This window comes from Meriones unguiculatus, chromosome 11 (assembly GCF_030254825.1).
Source record: "Meriones unguiculatus strain TT.TT164.6M chromosome 11, Bangor_MerUng_6.1, whole genome shotgun sequence".
Classification (NCBI taxonomy): domain Eukaryota; kingdom Metazoa; phylum Chordata; class Mammalia; order Rodentia; family Muridae; genus Meriones; species Meriones unguiculatus.
The window spans coordinates 33589811-33615270 of NC_083359.1; the positions used below are offsets into that span (position 1 = coordinate 33589811).

A 25460-nucleotide genomic window follows, 5' to 3' on the forward strand; every position below is an offset into this window, starting at 1 on the left:
AATAACGTGGGGGTGGGGAGGGAGAGGGGAACGGGGGGAGCCTGAAAGATTATAAGATAATCACCTTGCAAGCACAGGGAAAATGTTTGTGCCTGATTTTATTCCAAAAAGTTATCAAACCACCAGTGTCTCCAAAGCACACTCTCGCCAGTAGCATGAAAGTCAATAGGGGGCTTCTGCATTGTGGAGAGGGTCCCAGTCACTGGCCCATGGGTCTGGTTGTCTGCTCTGAGTGTATAGCAGCCCAGGGAGGCCAGCACTGATTATTAGAGTTTGCCAGAACCAGGAGGAAGCAGGGGAAGATGTTGGAAGGGATAGGAGAAACTCATTTTTTTCCTATTAAACCAGAGAAGGCAGGCAGGCCAAACTGCACCCCTTAAGCATGTTGCTATCAACTTCCTGCCCTCCTTTGAATAGGAACTGAATTAACTTTTGATTTCCATGTAATAGGGCCAAAATAGATCTATGTCCATTCAGTCGCTGACCTGCTCTATGGGGGTTCTGATAAAGAAAACGCATTCACAGCATAGAGAAACCTAGCCCAGAAAAAAAACCGTTGACCCAGAATTAAACCATTTGCAATGCATAGCACATGCGAGAACCCATTGCAAACTGTCACTATCTCACACATTCCGTTTGTAGGATGTGACATCTTCCTCTCTGCTGTTAACACTCTTGAACAACACTTTACTATTGTCATTATTTGTGAGTTCAAATAATTGGGGAGGTGTAGGGAGTGTGCATACACATTGAGTTGGAGAGGTGTAGGGCTAGGAATGGCTCCACCCCACTGTGAGGGAGACCGATCTGTGGATAAATGCATAACATGGTGCTTGGTGTTCCACAAACGATAGATTAAAGATTATTGATAGCACACCTTCATGTTGCCTCCCAAATATGTCTTCAAGAAGCGCACACCGGAGATCAGCAAAGACGGCAAATGGCTAGCAGAGGCCCAGCATTCCATGAAAAGATCCTCAGAGCTAAACCTGAGGTGTTAAACACGGATGTCTGCAGCTGTTTCCTGTTTCCCTGTCCCAGGAGGAGCTCTGTGGGTCGCATGGCTTGAAGCCCTTTGAGGGAAGTGAACGCACATAGCGAGGGTAAATAAATGGAAAGAGACAAGGAAACACCAAGAATCCCACTATCGTTTGCAAGAACATGATCATAAGCATCCATGTACCATGCATGCCAAGTCTGACGTCCATAGTTCCCATGTCTAGTTCAAGCTGAGCATGATAAATATAGTCAGCATTTATTGAGTGCCTAATGTATTCGGTACCATGCTACGTGCGATACGAGAAACCTCGCTCTGTGAATATCTCCAGGGTAGCAAACATGAAGAATGGCTTGTAAAGAAGCAAGCAACAGGCCGTAGTACTTCAGACGTCTCCTGTCCTTTTCCCAACACAAGACTTAGCTGTATTCTAACCCAAGATCCCTTTCCTGGCATTTCTGACAATAATTATTTTTTATGTATTCTTCAATACTGAACTTTGCTTATGGCTTTCTTAAGATATCAACCAACATAGAGACGGAAGCCTCGAATTTTGAAGACAAGGCTTGAGTTCTTCTGTAGCACAGTGTTACTGCATAATAGAAAGTCAGGTATCAGCCATATATATGTATGCAGACGATTCCCTAGTAAGTGTTAATATTTCCTCAATGAGGGAAGCTCAGCTAAAGCAAGCAAAGATGGTAACTCATTAAAATTTGATTTTCCCTCCTATCCTTTTTTATCTCTTAATCCTCCATATATGGCACAACTTGTTCTGTTAAATAACACTCATTAATTAAATCTCATCTTCTCCTAGCTATATCTATATTTTTATTTAGTATGAAAACCTTCAAATGCTTATGATCTAATTTAGTTGGATTACTGCCTGGACAGCTCGAAATAAGAAAACTTTGAGCTTTTAGGGTGGAATTACTGACAAGGGAGGGGAAAGGGAGAGAAAAAAGGCTCTTCTCATTTCTCTCTTGGTAAGGGGTGGTCCGGTAAATCTTTCCTCTGTAAGAGGAGCTGGCCTAGATTTGGATAACGAAGCACTACGAATTCAGGATCTTTGTTGACTTAGAGAAGGGAAGGGAAGGCATAACCAGTAGAAAAAAAAAGAAAAAAAAACCCTCAGATATCCCCCCTTGAACAGGAAGCCGTAGCAAAGTAAGTGGGCCCGTTAAACGGGGTGTAAGCACAAAGGCAGAACTAGTGAATGCCCCAGCTGTAGGGGGCAGGCACGAGCCAGCTCCAGCTGTGTATTGCCACGTAGAAATGCAAGCGTCGTTTTCCCAAAATGGCTAGTTTTTCAACAAATGCCAAAAGGCAAGACTGTTGTTTCTATTCTCCCAGGTTTTCCAAAGTTGGCCAAAAAAAAAAAAAAAAAAAAAAAAAAAAAAAAAAAAAAAAAGACAAAGAAACATCAGTGCTGTTCAAGCCATCCAGATAAAGTGGGGGACCAAGAGTGCTCCTGTATGGCCCTGACATTTGCCTCTAAGGCAGGGGTAATGGAAATTTTAAAAACATCATTGACCTGGATTGAGACTGGGACAGCCTTGGCTGCTTTTGTTTGATATTCCAGCCGTCACCGGTGATTGGTTTAAGCTGATGCATGTCTCATGCCCATGGTATAATGGTGGTGATTTGTACTTACATGGTGAATTTTCTCCAAGGAGCTCAAAAGACTTTGTGTTGCCTCCGTGCACCTTACAGCAAACAGCAGCCCCTCCCCCACCCCACCCACACACAAACAGTGAGTAGCCACAGTAGTGTTTTACACAAGACTAGCTAGGTTGACTCACTCATTCCAATCTGTGGTCCTACACCATTGGCAAAGATAGCATTCAAGAACCATGGGCAGGGCTTCTCATGGCCACCTCCTCTGCCACTTTCTTTGGCTTCTTAGCTTCCTCCCATGTAGTCCAATAGACAGCCAGCTCCAAATTCCAATGATGAACACAGACAAGACAAGCCAGTGCCTGATTCCTGTCGTGCGTATGAGTGTGTCCATGTCTGTGTGTGCATGCATGTGTGTGTGCCCACCTGACCGCTCAGCAGACCCAGCATGGTACATCCGCCCCATTGCAGCACGTTTCTGCACTTGTCATTGGTCTAATGCCATGCCCTTCAAATGCTACTTTTTTGAGTGTTCAAGACCTAGAACTTCCACATGGGGTGCTCCAGGGTTCTAGACACCTGTGTCCTCCTAAAAGAGGCTTCTAATCTGTGCTTCTTGGGTCCCCTGCGTCTCTTTCTCTTTATTAGGCTGGTAGAATGACACAGGTGAAGTCTCATGCCTTCTCCAGCTGCAGTGGATTAACAGAGATGCAAATTAGGCATAAGAGCCCAAGAGGTACAGTGGAGGCCAGGACCAGAATCCTTCCTGAGTTGCCTTGGATAGAACACCCAGGAAAGTCAGACTGTCCCGTGAGGTCTGGAGCTCTTTCACAGTTACTGTTTCCCTTCCATGGCTGTGATCAAGGCCTTGCTACACAGTCCCCTGTCCCACCCTCTCCCTTCTGCTTCCTGGGCCTATGTGCTCTGTCTACTCTACTGAGGGGAATTCCTTGGGCTTTGCAGGCATGACCCAGGGAGAAGACTCCAGTTCAGCAGTGTAAACCTGTTGATAATTTTCCTGGAACAGCACAGCACAAGTATTCTACATTTTCTAGATTGCTTGCTCTTCCTTCTAACTTGTCTCAGATCAGGCCACTGATTCCTGGGAAGCACTCCCAGCATGATACTCTATTATAACCATTTACATCCTTTGCATGCAGGCATGCCATCAGCATCCTTCAGAGGCAGGTGTAGAACCAGGGGAACACCTGGCCATTTGGAATGCATGTGTCGGGGAGGTACTAGACTCACAGGAACTACAAAGGCTGACATATCTCCTGCTTCCCATCTGACCTCTCCAATCAGGACACTTCTTCACAGACAGAGGGGTTGAAAACATTCAAGATCTACAGGGAGTAATATTAGGGATGGAACTGAAAACTGATTAGGCTTCTAGAATCAAGCATAAAGTGTTAGCTTTCCTCAGTAAATCAAAATCAATTTTAAAATGTAAAAGGTATGGGCATGGGGGGGGGGGGAATCCATGTCTTTACAGACCCAGGCGTTTTTGCTACCTTGGGAGCATCTCCTCGCACATTCCAGGTAGTTGTTAAGAATGAAAGCTCTAAATAGTGAGCCAGGGTTCTCCATATACTCCTTCAGCAGGCCTCTCAAAGTTCCAATGTGTCTACCATAATTGACACTTTTGCATCCATCCATGCATGAGGCAATCGGACATTGTAATGGGGACCCCTCTGCCATAGCCTGAAGGTGCATTCATTTTAGAAAATTATGAGGTCAGAGAAACCACACTTTCCCCAGTGCAACCAAATCTGCTAAGGCCAGTTTTCCGACAATTAGAAAGAGAATGCTACTTCAAGTCCATCAGCCTTCAAGTGAACTTGACTCCGGAAGCCAACAAGTGGCACTCGGGGAGCCCCACACATTAGGGAGTTCGGCTGATGAGGTTCCTCCCATGAGCCTCTAGGGTTGCAGGCAAAGTAGGGGGAGAAATTCCACAAGAGCCAAGCACCTGCCAAGACCAGGTGATCTCTTTCTGTCTCCTCTAAATGAGCTTTGTGCTCTGAGGGTACCCTTAACTCTGCATTCACACTTCCCTTCCATCACCAGTGAGATTAGGCTATGCTAAGTAATACAGCTTTCAAATATTTTCTGAGCAGTAAAAATCAAATGATTGCAGCGTTATAAAATCAAATCTTTTAGGAGACATTAAAATATTACTGACACTGATCACAGCAAGGCAGAAAGCCACAAGCTAAGACTTTTGGGGGGAAGGAGGCAAAGGCCCAGCAAACAGTGTGAGACTGGTACATAAATGAGGTACTTAAAGCCAAGCCAGGATAGCTTCACAATCTAAAATCACACTCTGCTGGGTTGTTGCCTTTGAATTCCTCTTCCCTCACAGCCTGTGACTTTGTCCCTTTCTATCAAAACCTTGACAGTACCTCTGACAGAGTCCGTTCTATGGTTTTTCCAACCCTGGGCCAGGCAGTACAATGTAGGTTGTTGGGGTGGGAGGAGAGGGGATAAATTATCCCTTGCCTTGGAGCCTGTAACACAGCAGGTACCCAGGGGTTGCCGGCCAACATGGCAATTCTCTGAAAACATACCCTTCCCCTTTGCCTGGCATCTGATTCACTTAAGACAGAGAGAAAGAAAATCCACATTGTATGCAGAATAACTGGGGAGAGGTGAAGGAGAAACCCAGGAGTTGGCTTCAAAATATTGTTTCTCAGCTGCCAAAATTACCCACTCATTAGAAGTTCAAAGCTGGCTTCAAAGGTGGCCCACCAAAAGGACTCACCGGGTGGACCAGGGATTTCTCCCAAGTTTGGGGGCCTTTCAGGCTTGAACAGAGGACTTTGTTGTCTAAGATCTAAAGTTAGTAAAAAAAAAGTGGTAGATTTTTTAAATGAAGTGGTAAAACTTCATTCCAAACCCATTCACAGTGGGAGTAGTGTCTGCTCCAATAAGGAAAAATAGTTCGGAGGGGGTGGAAACAACTCAGCTCTCTGATATGTTAAATATGTATGCACTGTGCCATACAGTATATAAATAAATAATAATAAAAAAGAAATCAAAAGATTTTAATCCAGTAGAAGATACACAGTTACTAGCATTTCAGAGTGAGTGGCCTCAGTGACTTCAAGGAAGATGCACTCTGGCTGGTGACACTTTCTACCACTTCCTCCTTCTGATTTTATGTCCCCTTTGCCAGCTTAGCTTTATGCCAAATCAGCCTAGAGTAAAAGAACCGGGTGGGCTAAATATTTGGTTTTGTCACGATTTTCTTAATCTGCTAATTCAACTGAGTTCCCCATTTAGATCTTGACAGCTTACAGTTACTGATCACTGAGCCACTACTGCTAAGTTCTTGCCCCATATAAACGGTTACGAGGTGGAGACTCTTAGCACCCTCAGTTTATATGAAAGGAAGCTGGCTCACAGAAGTGAAGCAATATGTAAATAACAGGATGGTCCAAGAAAAGAACAGCTGAGCTCCAAATCCCACTGAACACCTGTGATCATTGCATATTTTGATCACTTACTTTGTTCCCAGGTAGGAGCAGCAACAACAGCGGGTTTTTGTTTTGTTTTGTCTTTTGAAGTCCTGAAACTCGATCAGGTACATGGGTGCCAGGGAGCTGCCCTCACTTATTGGTAAAGTCATCCCTTGCAGAAGTGTGCCTTTGGGGATTGAGGACAATGCCCCAGTACCTTAACCAGTGTCCCCCAGGCTAAACAGTTCACCAAGTAACTTCAGATTCTATGACTGACCCGGTGTCTTGGCACAATTGGCCAACTTGCCTAAATTTAAGTTGACTTTTCCATCAGAGTTCACATTTCCACCAACTTTTCATTAAATTAATTATTCAAAACAATTCAGAGTTAGCGTTCTCACAGCAACTGTAACTCTGCCATGACTAGATTAAGGCGTAAATTGAACAGCATGTTTTGCAATAAAGTTAATTTTATATTCACCAGAGAACTGAGTTATAGTTGCTGTGGGAACCATCATTTTGAATCTCTTGACTTTGGTGCATTTAAATTCTCAGCCACAGCACGGCACACAGTAGCATATTTTGCATGGACATTTAATTTGCTTCACACCATGGCCTGGCTCCCCTGAATTTGGAAATCCTGTCAGAAACTAACATTGCAGCCTCGTGATTTTTGCAGTCTCCTTCCTTTTCCTGGTACCTATGACACTATACAGAGAAATAGCCAAGGAACCAAAATGATCTCCCATTTTATCTTGAAATTGCCGGCTTGGGGGAGGTGACTTTCTTTCAAAAAACCGAGTCTCAGGCAATGTCAACTAAAGCAGGCAATGTCATTGCATTTATGTGCAGCCAGGATTCTCATCCAACGGTATTTTTGGATCTGTGCTGTATTATTCAGTACACATGGGGTGACCTCTGAAAGCTCCAAGTCCTTGCATTGCATGTGCCATTAATCATGCAGGCATGCACAGCCATATATCAGAACTTATTGGCGCTCAGGAAAAGCTAAGCAACTTTTTTCCACAACGACATAAAGCCCAGGCATCTCTAAATCAAGAAGCATTGCAGAGCCTCCCTAAAAGGTACGTTCAGCAGAACTGTAATAGAATACAGGCTTGGTCCTGGTAGTGAGGGATCAGAAGCAGGTGCCAAGGCAAAGACAGAGACCTGTTCTAGGGTGGAGGATAGTAGAGGAAGAAAACTCGGATATGGTTAGTGATGCAAGCATTTCGTCTGCAGGGATTATTGATTTTTGTAGCTTTATTGGAAAAATCAGTCATGCTTTCTGCCTCCTGGGGATTGCTCCACTGCAATTTGGGAGTATAGATGTTCAGCAACTGTGCAGGTCAGCAGCTGAGTAGCTGCTCCCATTCACCCGTTCAATTATCCATTTAGCTAGAATGTGACTTAGCAGAAACAGACTGCTGTTTTGCATGTGAAAATATATTTGAAAAGAGGGAATTTGGTTTCTCCGTAAACGAGAAGATTTCGAAGAGGGAGCTTGGCTTTCTCAGGGTGTACTCATTATGCAAAACTGGAGAATAGCACCTAACAATAGCATACACCAGATTGTGGGAATTCTGAAAAAAAAAAACATTCTCTACTCTCTTGGAAAACAAAAGCCTCCTTACTCCTCATACTGTGGCACCCTTGCGAGTGCGCTTCCTGCTCAAAATTATTGCAAAACTTGTACACAAACATCCTGCAGTGAGCAGTGTCTCCCCCCCCCCCCCCCGCATAATCCTTTAGATGATGCTAAACGCTGAGTTGGGGAAAAGAGTCACTCATAGAATTCAAATAGTCTCAGTACTGACTTCAGCTTGCCTCAGTCACTGGGATGGGAAGGGTGAATGAATGACAGATAACTCTGGATTGATGACTATGAACCATCCAGAGGGGGACCACAGAGGCTAAAAAGGAAAAGGAAAGACAGGAGTATTTTTACTGCTTCTCTGCAAGGCAAAGCGTACCTCAAGACAAGGTAAAACATAACTTGCCTTGTGAATTCCTTTAATAGTGGGTGTTCTCAGGGTTTGGAGGGATTTGTTAGTAAAGAAGGCTTGATGGATTAATTAATTAATAGATATAAGTATGGATGGATGGATAATGATAGATAGATAGGTAGGTAGATAGATAGATAGATAGATAGATAGATAGATAGATAGATAGATAGAAAAACAGACAGACAGATGGAATGATAGAGAATCCGGGCAGTGGTAGCATTACCCCAGCACTTTGGAGGTAGAGGCAGCAGATCTCTGTAATTTCAAGGCCAGCCTGGTCTACAGAGAGAGTCCCAGGATAGCCAAGCCTGCACAGGGAAACCCTGTCTTTAAAAACAAAACCAACCAAAAATATATTAGAATGATAGAGGTAGGTAGGTAGATAGTTAGACAGAGGGAGAGAAAAAGAGTGCCAACCTAGCCTTAAAGGATAAGCAGAACACAAAGGAATTAAAAGATCAACAATGATAACACAAAGTTTTCTGGGAGTGGTGGAAAGAGGTCCAAGAAGGGGTAGATGTAGCTAGTTGAATAAGCACAGCCTCTGGTCTGAAGTTGCTACAAAAGAATGTCACCAGAGCTATTGAAGTGAGACTGTCCATCCTAACCCTACAGAGCCTCTGTGACCCTGTAGTTCAGGCCTCTCCTCCCGTCCTTCCTATACATGTTGTTTTGCAGGAACAACTCTCAAGCTGTTCTCATCCTTTGTCACCAGGTCTCTCCTTTAACATGGCGAATGACCTTAAAGGCCAAGTAAAAATCACAGCAGAGGCACATCTCCTCCCCATCATCCCTTCACTGGTTCCCAACGAGGGGTGTGGTATGCTTACATGATCTGGGGCACATTCGTATCTCAAAAGATCTTTCCTTCCAGAGAGATAGGTGAGAAAACCTACATGTAGCCATGCCACAGTCACAACTGGTACTTAACCAAGCCACTGCCGTGACATAGCTCCATGATCTCCTCATGGCCAGCCTTCTAAATTCTCACACTCTTTTAACTACCTAGTGCAAAGGACAACCCTATACTTGTGCTTGGCCATTTACCCAACATACCACACACACACATACACACACACATATACACACACACTTACACCGACCTTCTTTTCAGAATAAAGCCAGTATTCTTAGAATAAACTATAAATCCACACCCTTTACTGACTCTGCTCTGGCCAGCTGGACACTTACTATCCCTATGATAGCGAAGCATCCTTCTAGCTCAGGGCTTTGTTCCTCCCAAATTCTTCTGTTTGAACTACGCTCCTCCCAAACAGTTACATGACTGGTTTTCTCCTGTACTTCACAAGTTTCACTCCTACCTCACCTTGTCCATGGGACTTCTCTGACCCCCAAAATTGCTCACAAAATATATTTGTCAAAAGCACTCATAGATCTGCTGCAAAACCAGCATACTGTCAGCACTCAATAACATGAAACTGGGCTGGTGTTTTTCCCTCAGAAGTCCTCTTCCTTTGGATCCCACATGCTATTCTCATCGGGGGCTACAAACAGAGCAAGAGCTAAACCATATCACCATGCAGCCACCTTCCCCTGCAGCGTCTTCCTAGCACACAGCCTGCTTCTCAGCTTCAGTGACTCCATCTGTTTGTATCCACCAGTGAGCCCTCTGCTCATCCCCTCATACTACCCAAATCTGCATCTAACACCAAAATGGCAATTTATTAATCCCGCAGTGAAGAAGCCTCACAGTTCCAGAATATTCTCTTCCTAAAAGGAAATCTATATGGGTAATGAAGTTTAAAATCAGAAGTTTGCTTAGAAAGCAAAGAATCAAAGCAAAAATGAGTCACTCTTCCCCTTCCATAGAGACCTTGTTTCATGACCCCAGGGAGCAACAAAATGCCCTTGTTTAATGACAGTCTTTGGGTATAACCTTCTCCACACAACCACCTCTGGGTTATTTGTAATACCTAATGAATATAAATGCTATGTTAAAAGTTGTAGTCTATAGTGTTCAAGGAAGAATGACAAGAAAAATCTGGACGTGTTCAGTAAAAGTACAATATGACCCAGACAAGGTTGGTGGAAATCTGAGGGTGCAGCACCCACAGATCCAGCTGGTGGCATGATATACTGAGGCCATCCTCTCCCATAGAAACCTACCAGTGAACAGAAGAACAAAGTGTCCTGGCCCAAGTTCAAATCTTTCTTCTACCACCTGGAGTCCTAGTGACCCTAGTCAGCTTCATTAACTCATTAAGCTTTAGTTATTTTAGCCACATGTTATGACAATATGTATTTCCTATGGTCCTTGCCAGGGCTTGATGGGATACATACACTGTGAATTATTGAACACTTAGCTTCCCTCCCCTCATCTCCATGGACCTGAGTCTCTCTTTACCCCCAAGTTACACCACCTCATCCTGTTAATATACTTTTTCTGAGTGTGGGTGAGATTTCTTACCTTGTGGTCCTTCGGAGTTATATCTTACACACCTATTGAATTGAAGAACCATTTTTCAAATAACTTGTGATGTCCATCATGGGCATGTCTTATTCAGGAAATTCTCCAGGAAGTTACTTCCCTTTTCTCACTTCCTCCCAAGTCTTTAAAGGTGATCTCCGAGCTGTACTGATTATGCATATCCTTTTTGAGTCTGCCTGTACTTTTCTGCCTTTGAAACAGTACGTCACTGCATAGCCTAGGCTGGCTTCAAACTTGAGATGCCCTTACCTCGGCCTTTGGAATACTGGAATTACATCTGTGTGTCAACCCACCCAACTCTGTTCCTATTTTCAGTAATAGAACATGGGCCCGCCTTAGCACCAATCCGTGTGCTGATGACTTTCCTGAAGCATAGAGACCCTGCTGTCCCTGTTAGAGGATCCCTCTAAGTATATCAACAGTGTTGGCATCATCTTTACAGGAGATAAGCCATGGGCCATAGTCTCTCGTTAAACCTCAATAACTCTAAGGCATCAGTGCTTTGCAGACTTCGGTTTTGTATGGCGTGAAGGGCTTATGGCACTTTGCTTAAAGGTCATGCAGCCCAGGGTAGAGCTAAGATTCGAACTCACACAGTTTGGACACAGACCTTAAGGGAAGCCGACCCACACCCCACAGATTCCACACCTGCAGATACAACCTAACTGCCAACTGGGAAGGAAGATACATCAGAATTGGACACAGATGGACTTGTTTCTTGTCATTACTCCCTAACGCCATGTAGCGTCTACCGATACAGCACTGACATTGACATTGCCTTAGGTAGAAGCCGTACAGAGATGATAGAATATTCAGGAGGATCTGTAGGCAGCATACAGACACTGCACTGCACCATTTCATATACAGGCCCTTGAGCAGTTGAAGCTTGTTGATATCTGAAGCCGGTCCTCAAATTTCCTGGGCAAACTGGGATGGCTGCTCAGCCTCATGGAGAACAGGTCTGTGGGGCCTGTCCATAGCCTGAAATTGAAATCCTGAGTCTCCCACTATCTGCCTCTGACCATGTTGGTCAGCTTCTCTGTGCCTCCACTTTCTCATGTGTAGAACAGAACTGGAATAATAGCAGTACCCATACCAAGGCTTATTTGTGACCTTATTGAATGACCTCGCGTATGAGGTCATTCACCTCACCTGGGAGTGTCGCTGTCATTGTCACGGTGTAGAACACTTCCTAAGATCTAGAGCTTCAATCCTGAGGCAGATTCTTTGCCTGGCCCTTTTAACATTTCTAAGAAATACCATTTCAGGTTTTCTTGCATTTCTTGAAATTGTGCTGGGTGCAACATCAAAAATGGCAATTGATTGTTGGCCCGATTTTACATTAGTTTAAAGAGAACCATCAGCCCTCCAGAAGTAACAAGTCCGTGCCCGCAGGCCTCCTAGGTGTTATTTGTATTTTTATGACCCTCCTGTGGCTATCAGGATGCTCAGTGGATGTAGAATTGGATGGTTAAAAATAACAAACAAGAAATCAAAGTCATGCCTGTCCCTATTTCCATACCGGTAGGTACCACATCCATTATTTGCTGGACTGCCATGGGAATGAGCGGCACAAGGTAAAACAACTTGATCACCCTCCAAGAAGCAAATTAAACCATTGGGCTCTCTTCTCTTTGTCACCCCTGCCTTTGCGTGACTCTTGTCACCCCCCCTAATCTACCAACATGCCTTCTCATCTACCTCTCTGGGAGCTCTAGTCCGTCTCTTTCAGTTGGGAGCTGTCTGCTTCTTATACGTTTTGAGGCAGAGATCCACACTGGCACACAGACACAGCCCCTGGGTTTGGACCCCGTGCAGCCAGCAGCTGCTTCTTCTGCTGGGGAAACGATCATGCTTCCAGCACTTGGGGTGTGGCCTGCGGGAGGCTTTTCCTTTTACCTGGCTGCTGAATCAAGGGCATGATAAAACAGCAAGGAAACACAGCCCCGGTTTCTCTTTTCATGAATTCCTCCAACAAATACCTTTAATGCTAACCACTGGGGTGAGCACTGGGAATCCAGCCATAAACAACAGAGCCAAAGTCTCTCACTCTGGAGTCATTGAGGAGCCCAGGAAGGAGGCCATCCAACCCCAGGTTTTTAGCCTTCATTGTGAAGTGGAATATTCTGGAGAGTTATAGAGAAGAAAAAAGAAATGGTTGGAGGTATAGCTGGGGGGGGGGGGGAAGCATTACTTACTGTGAGCAAGGCCCCACATTCAGTCCCAGTACCCCAGAAAGAGAGAAAAATAGGGGTGGAGAGGTGGCTAAGAGGATAACTCTTATGCTGCTCCACATTTGGGGGCATAAGCAGGAGGACAAGAGTCCAGATCCACAGCACCAACATAAAGTCAGGTGAGTATGATGGCCCACCTGCACTCTCAGGGCAAGGGAGATAAAAACAGAAGATGGCTCCCTTGGAGGAAGCTGCTCAGCTAGACAAACAGAATCAGTGAGCTGGATTTCATGAGCAGTACTACCTCAATGTACAGAGTGAAGGGTGACCAAGGAGGACACCTCACCTCACCTTTGGCCTTCATGCGTACGTGAATACAAACACATGTGCATTAGCACACACACACGATACTCCCTCAGACATGTAAGCATGCATACACACATCAATATATACTACAAATGTGTACACATGCAAGAAAGCAACAGAAGGAGATAGAAAAACAGAGAGATACTGGTGCCTGGGTCTCCCCTTTAAAAAGGCGGAGTTTTGTTTTTGTTTTTCTGGCTGAGCCAAATAGAAGAATGACCAAGGTATGTGCAGCCAAGCTGAAGGCTACTACTTTCAACAAAGGCCAAAATAGAAAAATGATAGGTGTGAGCAAGAAAGAGAGAATTCTATGGGGGTGGGGGAGTTCTATGGAGGGGATGGAGAGATGGTCTGAGCAGAAAGTCAGGAAAACCACCTGCTGGCAGGATGGACCTAATAACCCAAAATGAGTGGCACTGATAATGTGGATACAGTGGCCTTAGTTAGGGAGAGGGGCTTTGAAGAAGCCCCAAAGAAGGATCCATATTCCAGAGGCCTAGAAATCAGTGTGGTAGAGGCCCCAGAGAACAGAAGCAAAATGAGAAGAGAAGAGGCCAACTACCAGCACAGATAATACAGGCCTTTGAGGTCTTATCCTGTTGGGGACTCAGGACTTAATCCCAAACTGCTGTTAACAGGGCAGACATTGGCTCCCCTAGAGGGAAGCCAGTTCCCTCCAACCTCCCTCCTCCCAGCAAGAGATCTACTCGGCACTGAGGGAAGAAATCCAAGCACTTGCTTTCCTTGCTGAAGCAGATGCTGTAAGTGTCGGGACTGCAACCCTGGACTGAGAAGCTATTCTTCTAGTTCAGTAGAGAAGCTTCTAGATCAGTCGTGAAGCTCCTGTAAGACCGTCAGCAGGGTCTTGTCACAAGTTAGTGTGTGCTTTAGCAACATTGAGATGTGGCCTCCAAGTCCAGTAACCCAGCCTCCTCCTTTTATACATAAAGTGGAATAGGGACCAGTGATGTTCTAGGAAAAGAGAGCTCAGGCTTGGGTGGAAACCCAGGCAGCTAGCGGATACTGACTCCCCCAGAATTCACTCAATAACTGACTAGGGATTCCTGCTCAAAAGGAGCTTCCCCCGTCACTCTCACCTACCTTCTCAGTTTCTTCCTCCCATGGCCTTCAACTTGAAAAGAATTGTAGTGTAGGGTATTAAGAACCTGAAACCATCGAAGCAAGATGTGTCTTCTTTTGTCTTTCTTTCCCCAGAATGGGAAAGGATCCTGTTTATTTACTTTTTTTTTTTCAAGTTCATCATTTTTTTTTCCGGCGGCCACAGCTGAGCTTGCCGCGTGCCTTTTTCCACGCAGACAGAAATGATGCTGATGGTGAGGATCCAGGTGCATCCAGACACGTGCGGCAGACAGCTGAACCCAAATCCCCATCACCTCGTGGCTGATTGGCTGTTTCTGTGGCTGCTGGCGTGGAGGGGAACAATTTCTGCCTCCAGAGCAAAAGCTACTTCCTCCTCCGCAGTAGACCATGTCAAGGGTGCCAGCTCTCCCTCTGCCTCACGTGGCACTGTACCTGATCACACTTCTACAGACCCTCAAGGAGGCACAGATGGTGTTGAAACAGGGAGAAACATCTGCCTCTCGATTTTCCATGTCTGTTAGCAAAGCAAGGACATCTGTTCAATTGCAGGTTCATGGTAGCATGTCCATTCCGCTGTGCACCTAGAAATGGGGTCCCCGCATAGTTCCCCCATGACATGTGGGTGAGCGAGGGCAACCTTACTGTTTCCCCGGGGACTAGGATGCTTCTTCGTCTTCTAAGAGTTGCATTTCTCCCCCACAGTGTGACCCAGAGCATCTGACGCATTCTCTAGTATTGCCAGCTACTGTTTAGTACAGGTGACGACTGAACCACTAGCGATCCAGGGCCCCCAACACCTCTGTTGTCCTCAGCTAGAAAGAGTTGTGGAAGGGAGTGGCAGGTTCTTATTAAGCATCTCCCCCGTGTGTGCTCCCTAAATCCAGTGATGTGCAGTTACCAAGAAAACAGCAGCATTTAAACCCTTTGCATGGAAGAAGAGATGCTATCCCTGCTTTAGTTGGAATGTAAGGCACGATTCCTTCAGCTGGAGAAATGGCTCAGTCAGTAAAGCACTTGCTTGCTGCAGAGGAATGTGGACTTGAGTTCAGATCCAGGGCAGCCATGTGAAGAAGCTAGGCAATGCACTGCACAACTATAACCCCAGCAATGAGAAAAGGAGACAGAGACCAGAGGACTAGCCAGTCTAGTCAAAGAAGTGAGTTCCAGGTTCAGTGAGAAACCCTGACTCTAAGCATAACATGGAGATAAATGAGAATGATGCCCCATGTCAACCTCTGGTCTCCACACAGGTACACACACACTAAAAAAATTGATAACTGAAAAGTGAAAACTCTTCTCAAGAGAAAGGGCTCATTTATTACACATGAGCCTCTGCCTTCGAGGTTGTCACTCACCTCTGGATTTTCTCCACCAGCCCAGCTTCCTGTGTTGTCACTGGGTTTTTTTCTGGGCTGGTGGTCATAGGAATGAGGACATCCAGCTTCATAACAAAAGCACGCACTGAGGACACTAGAGAAATTTCTTTAAAAAAAAAAAAAAGCCAACTCGAATTAGAATATGTTCTCTGGTTTTCCTGATCTCAGTCTGAGGCAAAGAGAAGCGGTGTGCACTTAAAGAGCCTCCCAGTAATTAGAGTACCAGCAGCCACAACAGTATCAACGCTGTCAGCCATATGCGCTCTGTCTTATCGAGCACTTGTGATGACCAAACTCTGCTAAAACCTTCCTTCCTCTTGCTTATTTTGTTTAACACAACTGGTGTCTACCCAACATAAGGACTGTCATCAGCTAAAGTAAGTTACTCCATTAACAAGCATTTATTGTCTCCTACGTGCCTACTATCCTTCTAGACCTTGAAACTGTCTCAGTGGACAAAGGAGACAGAGTCTTGTCCTTGAGGATGTTATTCTGTTGAGAGTTGCAGTACATAACATTAATTGGAAGAAGGAAAAAAAAAAAAGACGCAGTTTTACAAGCAGCCTGGGCTCAAAGGAGTACGTCCACCAGCCGCAGTTCACATGGATAGCAGACTTAATTTCCATTCCAGAACTTCCTGCCTCAAACAAAGTTATGGTTTCCCCTTGGTTGAGGGAAAAAAAAAAAAAAAGACACTTTTCTTGAGGTTTACAGGAGGTTGTAATGGTTCTCCTAGTGGTCTCTTGAACTGAGCGGGGCTGTGCCGTTTCTGTGGCTTTCTTTGTAATCTGTGTCTACGTGTAGCCGGCCTTCATTCCTTCTTGCCTCCCCTGCACTGTAGGGCCTCCTCTCCGGTGTGCTTACTGGTGAACCTTAAAAGCCCATCCATCCCTCCGTACTTCCCAAATGGTATTAGCCACTTACATCTACCTGTAAATTGCCACACACTGCAGAACATGTCTTGGTACTGCTTTAGGAAAGTGTTTTTTATGATAATTATAGCTGTCTTCAAGCCCATTTACACTCCCCTTTTTCCTGGGCCCTAGACATTATTTTGCTCATGCCTAATTTTTGTTTAAGTCAAAAAGCCTGCCTAGCTGGTAGCTCTGTCAACAAGACCTTTCTCTGCTTCTTTTTTCCAGTGATTGGTGTATATATATATATATATATATATAAAGGTCTTGGAAACTATTGGAGCTCCACCAGCCATGCTGATTTCCTTCATTCATTCCTGACCATGCTACACATCCTTCCTTCTCTCCTTCCTTCCTTCTCTCCTTCCCTCCAATTATCCATTGCAATCCCACAGTAAATAACTTAGTCATGGTCCCTCCTGTGACAGGTGAACAACACAAGAGCGCCCAGGACAGCTGTTCAATTGAACACTGAGAAGTTCTAAGAACACCATTCAAACTGTAGTTAGTGACGAAGTCCACAGTCGTCCTCATAGCACGCTGGCAGCAGTTCGTGGGATAGCTAAGCAGCCTAGCCCACACAAGTACGTGCTGCTCAGTAATGATAGAGTGATAGGTTGCATAATATAAGGGAAAGGCTGAAGCCTCTGAAAGGAAATACCTGCCTGACAGGGCTATGAAGAGTATGTTAAAGTTGGGGAAATGAGAAAAGGAAAAAGGAGTGTCATCTGGCTTCCATGTGGCCAAAACCTAGTGTGATACTGAAATAGACTGGTGTATGACGGAAGCCAAATCAAGACGACCTCAGAACTACGTCAAGGTCCAGCGGAAAGCTACTGTGCTCTCAGTAGTGTCCGGGGTGGAGAGAAATGTAGGCAGGATGGTGAATTAGGAATCTTCAGGAGTCCCAGCCAAGATTAGCATAGCACCAGCAGGGTGCAGATTCTGAGATAGCTAAAAGGAAGGAAAGGGGTAGCTGTGCATTGCTTTTTTTTTTTTTTCATCACTATAAGAAAAAACAACACCTTTATTTTAAAAAGAGGCTTACTAAGTCCCCAGCGTTAGATGCTGAAGGTCTGAATCTACATGTAGACTCTGGGGCAGAATCCCTATTGGCTGTGCCTCTCTGTGGTAGATAGCAAGGTTGGGAGAGATCACATCTACATCTTAAAGCAGGGAACCACAGAAACGCTGAGGTTGTGCTGTCCTTCATGAGGGTGCCTCCAGTGACCTCAGGACCTTCCTCTAGACCCCACCCTCTAAAGGTTCCACTCATCTCCCACCACCAGACTAAGGATGCAACTTCCAAAGATGGACTCTTGGGACATGTCCAGGCTATATCCAACTGTAGCATTTCTTCTCAGCTCAGAGTTAAGAGGAAAGCTTAGCAGCGGTGATTGGAATTAGCTACACGGGATGATAGAAGTTATGGGCGGGGAGAGTGACTCCAAGGCTTCCGTCTCAGGACGGATGGATTCAGTCGATCAAGGAAACAGTTTAGAGAGAAACAAAAGAAAGGTCTCCTGACTGTAAGTTGCCCAGAAGTGAACAGACGGGGTGCTGAGGTGAGGAGAGCAGGGGTCCAGAGCTGGAGCTGGGAGGGATTTAAAAAGAAGGCATCATTCAGCAGTATGGCTTTGGTTTGTGTGGCTATAACTACATGCATCCGTGTCTGCCACGGATAAGAGGTGAGATGGCAAAACCAGACATGTTGCTGATGTCCTTGAAAGCTTTTTCTGAGACGAAAATGTCCCATGTGGAGAGAAAGGCTTCTTCTACCTGCTCATGGCTGTTGGAAGAGATGTGAAAGGACAGATGGAAATGAATCCTATTCATTCAAGCCCTCGATGTTAAGTCTGAGACCAGCTAACAACCATGGCTAAGATCTGATGAAACCAGGGTTTTCAACCTCAGTACTGGTGACATTTGGACCTGTGTCATTGTTGGAGGGTGACAGTGGAGTTCTCCTGGGCCTTTGGGATGTTGAACGGCATCCCTAGCCTCCACCCATCAGGTTTCAAGTGTCATTACCCCTAAATATGACAATCAAAAAACACCTGCAGACATGGCCAGGCATCCGCCAGAGAAAGGGAGGGAAATCTCACATAAATGCTTCATGAAGAACGGCTGGTGAAGGGTCATGATAGACCCTGAAGGCCCCAGGCAGCCATCGGTTCTTTCTAAGCACTTAAACAGGGCTGCCTTCCAGGAGTCTAAACTCGTCATTTAGAGGCAGGCCCTTGAGGAAATCCGAGAGGGAGCCTGAAACGCGGAGGACTCCTGTACAATGATTTCTCGGGTGCCCAAGAATGAGCCCATAAGCCAATTCCAACTTCAGTCATAGCATCCTCTCCAGAGAAAAGCTGCCACCTGATGCCCATTTACCCTCCAGACTAATTACTTCCTAGGTTTTGTTTTTCCTTAAGCAGCAGCTGGCTTTGCACTTTACAAACACAAGGAGTCACCTCCTCAGAAGGCCACCAGCAGAATGAACTTGTGCTGGGGCTAGCTTGGGGTTGCCTAGCAACGCCACGCACCTACCAAGGCTGCTTTCTTCCTCTTCAAGCTAAAAGCAAAGTCCTGTCCATTAATTCCCAGCTGCCCTGAAACTTCTCAGAGATTTGCCAGCTTCCCACTGTTCGTGTTTTCATCTTCTTCGTAGGATGTGGCGAAAACTCGCTACTCTGCCCCTGTTTATCTCACTTCAGTTGGTCAGAATGAAAAGAGTAGGGGGGGAGGCCTCATTCCATAGAAGAGCATACATATTTTGAGCACATATCTCTGACTGACATGCTGGGGCTCTTGGCAAATTTAAATTTTATGTGGTGGACGTGGGTTTCCTACACAATGAGCCTTCCGTTGAGACTCTGAGCGTGATTTCAGTGAGACATGAGGCCTCAAAGTAGCTAAATAGCAAAGCACACATACCAGCAACCACACTGAGCAAGTGTTCAGAGGTCTGTCACTTAGGGCATTCTCTGTGTTCGCCTCCCCCACACTCTGTTAGTGGTAACTGTAAGGCAGAAGGCGGCTGCAGGCTGGCCCAGGGCCCCCTTTTCCCTGAGAACTCATCCAACATCCCGCAGGCTTTTCCTCCTGGGTTCCATTTTGCTCCCACAGAAGTGTTTATGGCATGTCTGTAGAAGTGAAGAAGGCTTCCTCAGGATGTGTGCAGGAAGGACATCAGTAGTTCCCCAAGACAGGGCCACAGTCACCTCATTAGTAAGGAAAGGTGAAGAACCAGAGCTGGACTTTGTGAGGGTGGGTATGGAGGCCAAGGTGCACACACAGACTCCTAGACTTAGCACCAAGCCAGACTCCCTGCTCCAGGCTCCTTGCCTCCCCTCAGCACAGATGCCTCCAGAGACTGCCTTGAGAAAACTTCCCTGTTGCTTATCCTCTCCCTTCTGATCCTAATCTGCACAGGGTGGGAGGGAGCAAGCAGAGACTAAGACGAAATTTCCTAACGCAGTCAAACTCAGTTGTGAAGCACCCGACCTTTCTCTTTAGGAAGAGTCCTTTAAATTCATACCACTGACACATGCGCAAATTAGGTTTCTCAGCACCTACATGAGGAGTGCTTGAGAGAAGAGATGCTAGGTGAAGGCCTTTGTAATGCCCAAGAGAGATGCACACTTTGATTCACAGGAAGGTTCCGGATCAATTACCACTATCCTTAGAAAGCTCTTTGATCTCAGTCAGGCTTGCCTTGGTGTTTAAAAACAGATCTAGAGATGGAAGTGGCCACAGAGGGAGAAGGAGAGAGAGATTTCAGGTTTTGCAGATAGTTACTTACAGGGACAGTCAAATTCACAGTCATTGGAGTATATTTAAATGAAGCAAGAAAATATACGTCCAATTGCAGGACTCTATAACTTTCCCAGATGACATTGTAGTATACATTTACAATAGGTAAATTTTACCGTACGCAGATTATGCCTCAATAAAACTGCTCAAAGAAAGAAAAATGAAAAGATACCTAGAAAGTCTTGCCAGCAAGGTCTTATGAGTGTGGGCATGTGCCACAGATCCTCTGCTTCTCTGTTTCACAAAAGGCCAGGGTGGCTTGGCAGACAAAACTCCCCCTCTGTCACTTTCCCTTTTCTGCTCATCCAGCTTCTTTTGTCCATGCTCAGGGTTGGGGAGTCTATGCTACAGTCACTGTGGGTGCTGGAGCATTTAGGAAATTAAATAGGCTGCTGGTTTCACACAGAAAGGAAGGAAGGAAAGAAAAGAAAGCCATAAAATAAAAACTTCCCAGACTTCACTGCCCTTCCCTGTAGACAAAGATATATCCTCTGTCATGTCCCCAATCCATGGCACCCAGCACCTACTCCTTCCCTGGCCTTTAAATTCTGCTCTAGTTTTAAATCTACCATAAATAGGTGGTGATAAGCAGCCAACATTTTGAAGGGGTCCTTAAAGCTATTACAAGAATAAGAAAATAGACCAGCAGAGACATCCAGCTCTTTCTTGGTCACAAGAAGCTCTTGAAAATCATATGTAAATCTATCTTTAAAATTCTGCAAGATGGAAGGCATTTTGACTCTGGGCTGGTAGGGACATTTTCTCTTGTATTCAGAAGGCATTTAAAAGAAAAAAAAAAGAAAGAAAGGGAAGTAGAAATTGAAGGAGGGAGAGAAAGAAGAAGAAAGAGAGGGAGGGAAGGAAGGAAGGAAGGAAGGAAGGAAGGAAGGAAGGAAGGAAGGAAGGAAGGAAGGAAGGAAGGAAAGGAAGGAAGGAAGGAAGGAAGGAAGGAAGGAAGGAAGGAAGGAAGGAAGGAAGGAAAGGAAGGAAGGAAGGAAGGGCAGCCTTTTCTCAAGATAGCACACACCATGAGCCTCTGGCTGGAAATCAGAGCCCAGCTAGTTCAGCGTCAGGTCAGCACTGGTGCAGTTGTCTGGGATGTGCACTGAACTCCCTCCCCACTTTGGCAAGATTGCTCTGACCCCTGCACCCAGGTCAGTTGTCACTGGGAACCCCCTGCATCTGTGCCCCAACTCCGTCTTGCACCTGCATGCATGGCCTGCTTCCCCTGACTCTTTGGACAGCAGGTATGGGCCCCACTGTCAGGCTGGCCCAGTGGCTGCCCTGCAGGCTTGCTCCCCCTCTGCATGGCTCCCCTGCTTCCCCAGCGCAGCCTCACGTCCCTCCTTCTCATTCTCTCCATTTCTCCAACCAGATGGCTGCCCTGATTTGTGCAACGGTAACGGGAGATGCACACTGGGTCAGAACAGCTGGCAGTGTGTCTGCCAGACCGGCTGGAGAGGGCCCGGATGCAACGTTGCCATGGAAACCTCCTGCGCTGATAACAAGGATAATGAGGGAGGTGAGCAAGCGTCTTCTAATTCCCATACCCTCAAGAACAGTGTTGTATGTGCTTTCGTCATGAATCATTCTGCTGAAAGATCTTCTCCACACCATTGTCCAATGTTGTAATGTTTCCTTTGAAGTAAATACAGTGGGGAGTCCTCCTTGGGCCAGGAGGACTCTTGGAGACACAGGCTGAGTAGTCACTGAGGTTTTGTGCCGGCTTTCAATTCTCGAGCTCCCATCATTGCAGAGAGGTAGCTGGGTTCTGGCTATTACCTGTAGGGTGAATGGTCCTGTCAGACCTTTCAGGGTGACCAGTTTCGGTCAGTGACAATGGTGATGACAGTTGGAGCCTCACGCTGCCCTGGGATGTCATAAGCCATGTGCCCCTGAGATGTCTTTATGGCCCTCTGAGATGTCACTTTGAGGCAAAGGATGCCTGAAGAGCAGTTGCATTACTTTTTTTTTTTTTTTTTTTGCATTACTTCTAAAGACAATATAGTATGAAACTGAGACCCAAACTCAGCTCTGAGACCTAAAGTATGTGTTCTAATCCGAGGTCACCCTGTTGCACCCTGTGAACCAAATCTAACTTGTGAGGGGAAAGAAAAGGTTTTTAACATTTTCTTGATAGCTGAGGGGAAGTGATCTAAAGAAGATTTCATCGTGTGGAAAAGTACATAAAACTCAAATTTAAATGTCCACACTTTTTTTTCCAACTACTTTATTGATGCATGATTGATAGGTAAAAAGCCATACATATGTGACGCTCACGTGTTGCGTTTGAGAGTATACACACATTCCCGAAAGCATCACTGTGACCAAAACCATAAGCAGGGCCGTCACCACTCAAGTTAGTTCTCTCCACTCCCTTCAGGTGGGATTGTCATCTGCCCTCTTAGCGAATTTTAAGTGTACGGTACAGAATTTTTAACTATAGACGCTATGCTTGTGGCTCCGCAGATCTCAAAAACCCAGTTACCTTGCAAGACGAAGCCCTAACCCCTTTAGCCTACACCTTCCTCTGCACTGGGAGAGGGTAGTGTTCACTTGTTTATTTTAATTTTTCAACACTGTTTCACTGTGTGTGTGGAGGAGAGGGGGCAGATGTGTGTCACAGCATGCCTGTGGAAGTCAGTGGACAACTTGTAGGAGCCAGTTTTCTCCTTCCACCTTGTGGATCCCAAAGATCAAACTCAGGCCATCTGCCTTGGGGGCCAGTGCCATTACCCACTGAGCCATCCCATCTGCCCTGGTTTATATGTTGTGTACCTATATGCCATAGGCATAGCCGTCACCCCCGAGCTAGGTGGGTACCACACAGTGAGAGACGATACAGGCCTCAAACATTTGCTCTGGGCAGGACAGCTTTGCAGACCTCTCGTCCGCCCTCCATGCTCTGAGCAGACTAAAACCTCACTTAGTTTCTGAGGCTACGCATGCGCGGGTGACGAGACTGAAGACAACCGCCCCTGTTGTTCGCGTCTGCAATGATCCCCCTGAAACACATCCCGGTGTAATGACAGGGCTGCGTTAGCCTGTGGATCATGTGATCTCCCAACTTCAAAAACTTTGTACTGTCCATAATATCAGTGTAGTCGTGTGGCCGACCCCCATCAAAATGACTCAGGGGTCAGAGTTCACTTGAAGTTGAGGTTGTCTCGGGATTAAAGGATCTACACATGCAGTTATCTGAGCTCCTTAGAAGGTTTATGCTCCCACTGGGCCAGCCATAGAGAATGGGTGTTAACACCGTCTGGCATCCAAGTCAGGCCTGCTTCTTGGTCTGTGGACTCAGCCTCAGGTGATCAAAGGAGGATGCAACTTGGTGAGAAACAAATGAATGTTAGACATTCTATGCTTCATTTTCCTTCAGTCTCATAGTGGACATCTCACAGATGCCTTAACGATTCCCTTTGTGTACATAGATAGTTTGTGAATAAACAGACGTATTTACCTGATTGCGGTTCACCATCAAAGGCTTTCACAGGCCAGAGGCACTTGTGGCACTGCCCTTCATTCATTTTTCTCTCCGCTGAAACAAAGCCAGAATTGAAGCCACCTTAGTTTCATTTTTTAGCAAGGTGAGGCATAACTGCAGGAGGCATTTTTTTGAGTCAGAATCCAATGACTCTTTGCTTCTGCCTCCCTGGTGATTTCACCGAACACTGCGTTTGCTTACAGATCAGCTCCTTCTGCTTTCAGAAAGGAGCCGCTTTCCTGGCCCCCTTCCCTGTTTGAGGTGCCAGCAGCTGAGAGCATAGCAAATTGCTGGAGTGTGGCACACAGAAAAGAGATTCCTGGGGAGGTCAGTGTCCCCAAACTTGTCCTGTGCCATCTACTTCCCTCTCTGCCAGCCTCACCTTGATCCTAGCTCTCAACCAGAGGTACCTGATCTCTAAGCTGGAGGGCTTGCCTCGTAGGCCTAACCCAGGATCCCTTGCAGAGGCAGAGCCCCAGTGCAGAAAAGGCTAGGACAAAAGCAAATGAGGCCGTGATTATGCTAAAGATAATAATGGCCTTCTTATGGGAACTATTAAAGCAACCTCCCAAGGAAGTAATTAACCACCAAGAAGAAAGTCGCTGCACCATGTTTATAAAAAGAAACTCCCAGTTAGTTCATAGTTGCTTATGTCAGGTAAGAGCGGGAGACACCGGTTCTCTCTCACCTGGCGTAAGCAATTCACAATTAAGGGTGTTCTTTTTTTGGAGGCAATGCCTCGGCACAGGGTATTCTTTCTATGGTTAATTACTTCCCTAGGAGGTGTGCTAAGCACTTTGCTGTTTGTTGATAAATATTAAAGTTGTTCTCATCAACCCCAGACTCAGGGGCAGCAATCTCTCTCTCTCTCTCTCTCTCTCTCTCTCTCTCTCTCTCTCTCTCTCTCTGCAAATGTTTGGAGGGTGGTTGCCTCCGGCTATCCCATCTCTGGAGTACCTGGTTTGGTCCAGTGTTGGGAATCTTCTGAAAGAGCTGTGTGCTTTAGAAAGCTGGCACTGGGTCAGAGAGGCATCCAAGCAGAACATGAATGCTGGCCTGGGTAGCAGCTGTGGAGAACACACTTGTCATAAATCTCATGAATCGGGGAGATAATAGAGCATTCTTCCAAAGGGAACTGGAAAAGACCAGTTCTTCCCCACCTCCAGACATCTGAGAGGCAGGGGGGACACCCAACTTAAAGTGATGGGTTTTTTTTTTCTTTTTTTAATTCTAAACTGAGATAGTTATAAACACAAACATAGATAGAGATATTTGAAGTTCTTTATTGACTTCATCAACCGGAGTTTAATTGAATCCCTTGTACTTTCTTTCTATTCCCTTGTAGCTCTAAAAGATCTGATTAAACCCTAGTGACTAAGGCCTGACCCCCATCACTGAGTTTCTGAACTTATAGGTCTCTTGTAGGGTACAAGAATTTGAATGTCTAGTAAATTTCCAGGTGCCTCAGATGTAGATTTTTTTTTGAGATCCACAGCCCTATGACATCCAATTTATATAATGCCTTAATTTCTTTTTCTATGCAGCTAGAATACCAGATAAAATCGCTTCTTTTTGAAGAGCTGAGGAAATTCTTCACACAAATGTTTTCAGTACTCTGCGATATTTAGCTGAGAAAACCTGTCAAGAAAGGCCACTTTAAGGTGTGCCCACAATAACGGGCATGCTGAAAGCATGCCTCTGAATT

General features: G+C 45.6%; 1 protein-coding gene across 15 annotated transcripts in view; it reads left to right on the forward strand.

Annotated features, from left to right (window-relative positions):
• The window catches only part of Tenm2 (teneurin transmembrane protein 2), a 1501569-nt gene that overhangs the window by 1388019 nt on the left and 88090 nt on the right, over nt 1–25460 (forward strand). For all 15 annotated transcript variants that reach the window (XM_060363849.1, XM_060363848.1, XM_060363851.1 and 12 more), the window contains one exon: nt 21644–21790. In XM_060363849.1, the coding sequence (XP_060219832.1) occupies nt 21644–21790 (147 nt within the window). The remainder of the gene's footprint in view (nt 1–21643; nt 21791–25460) is intronic.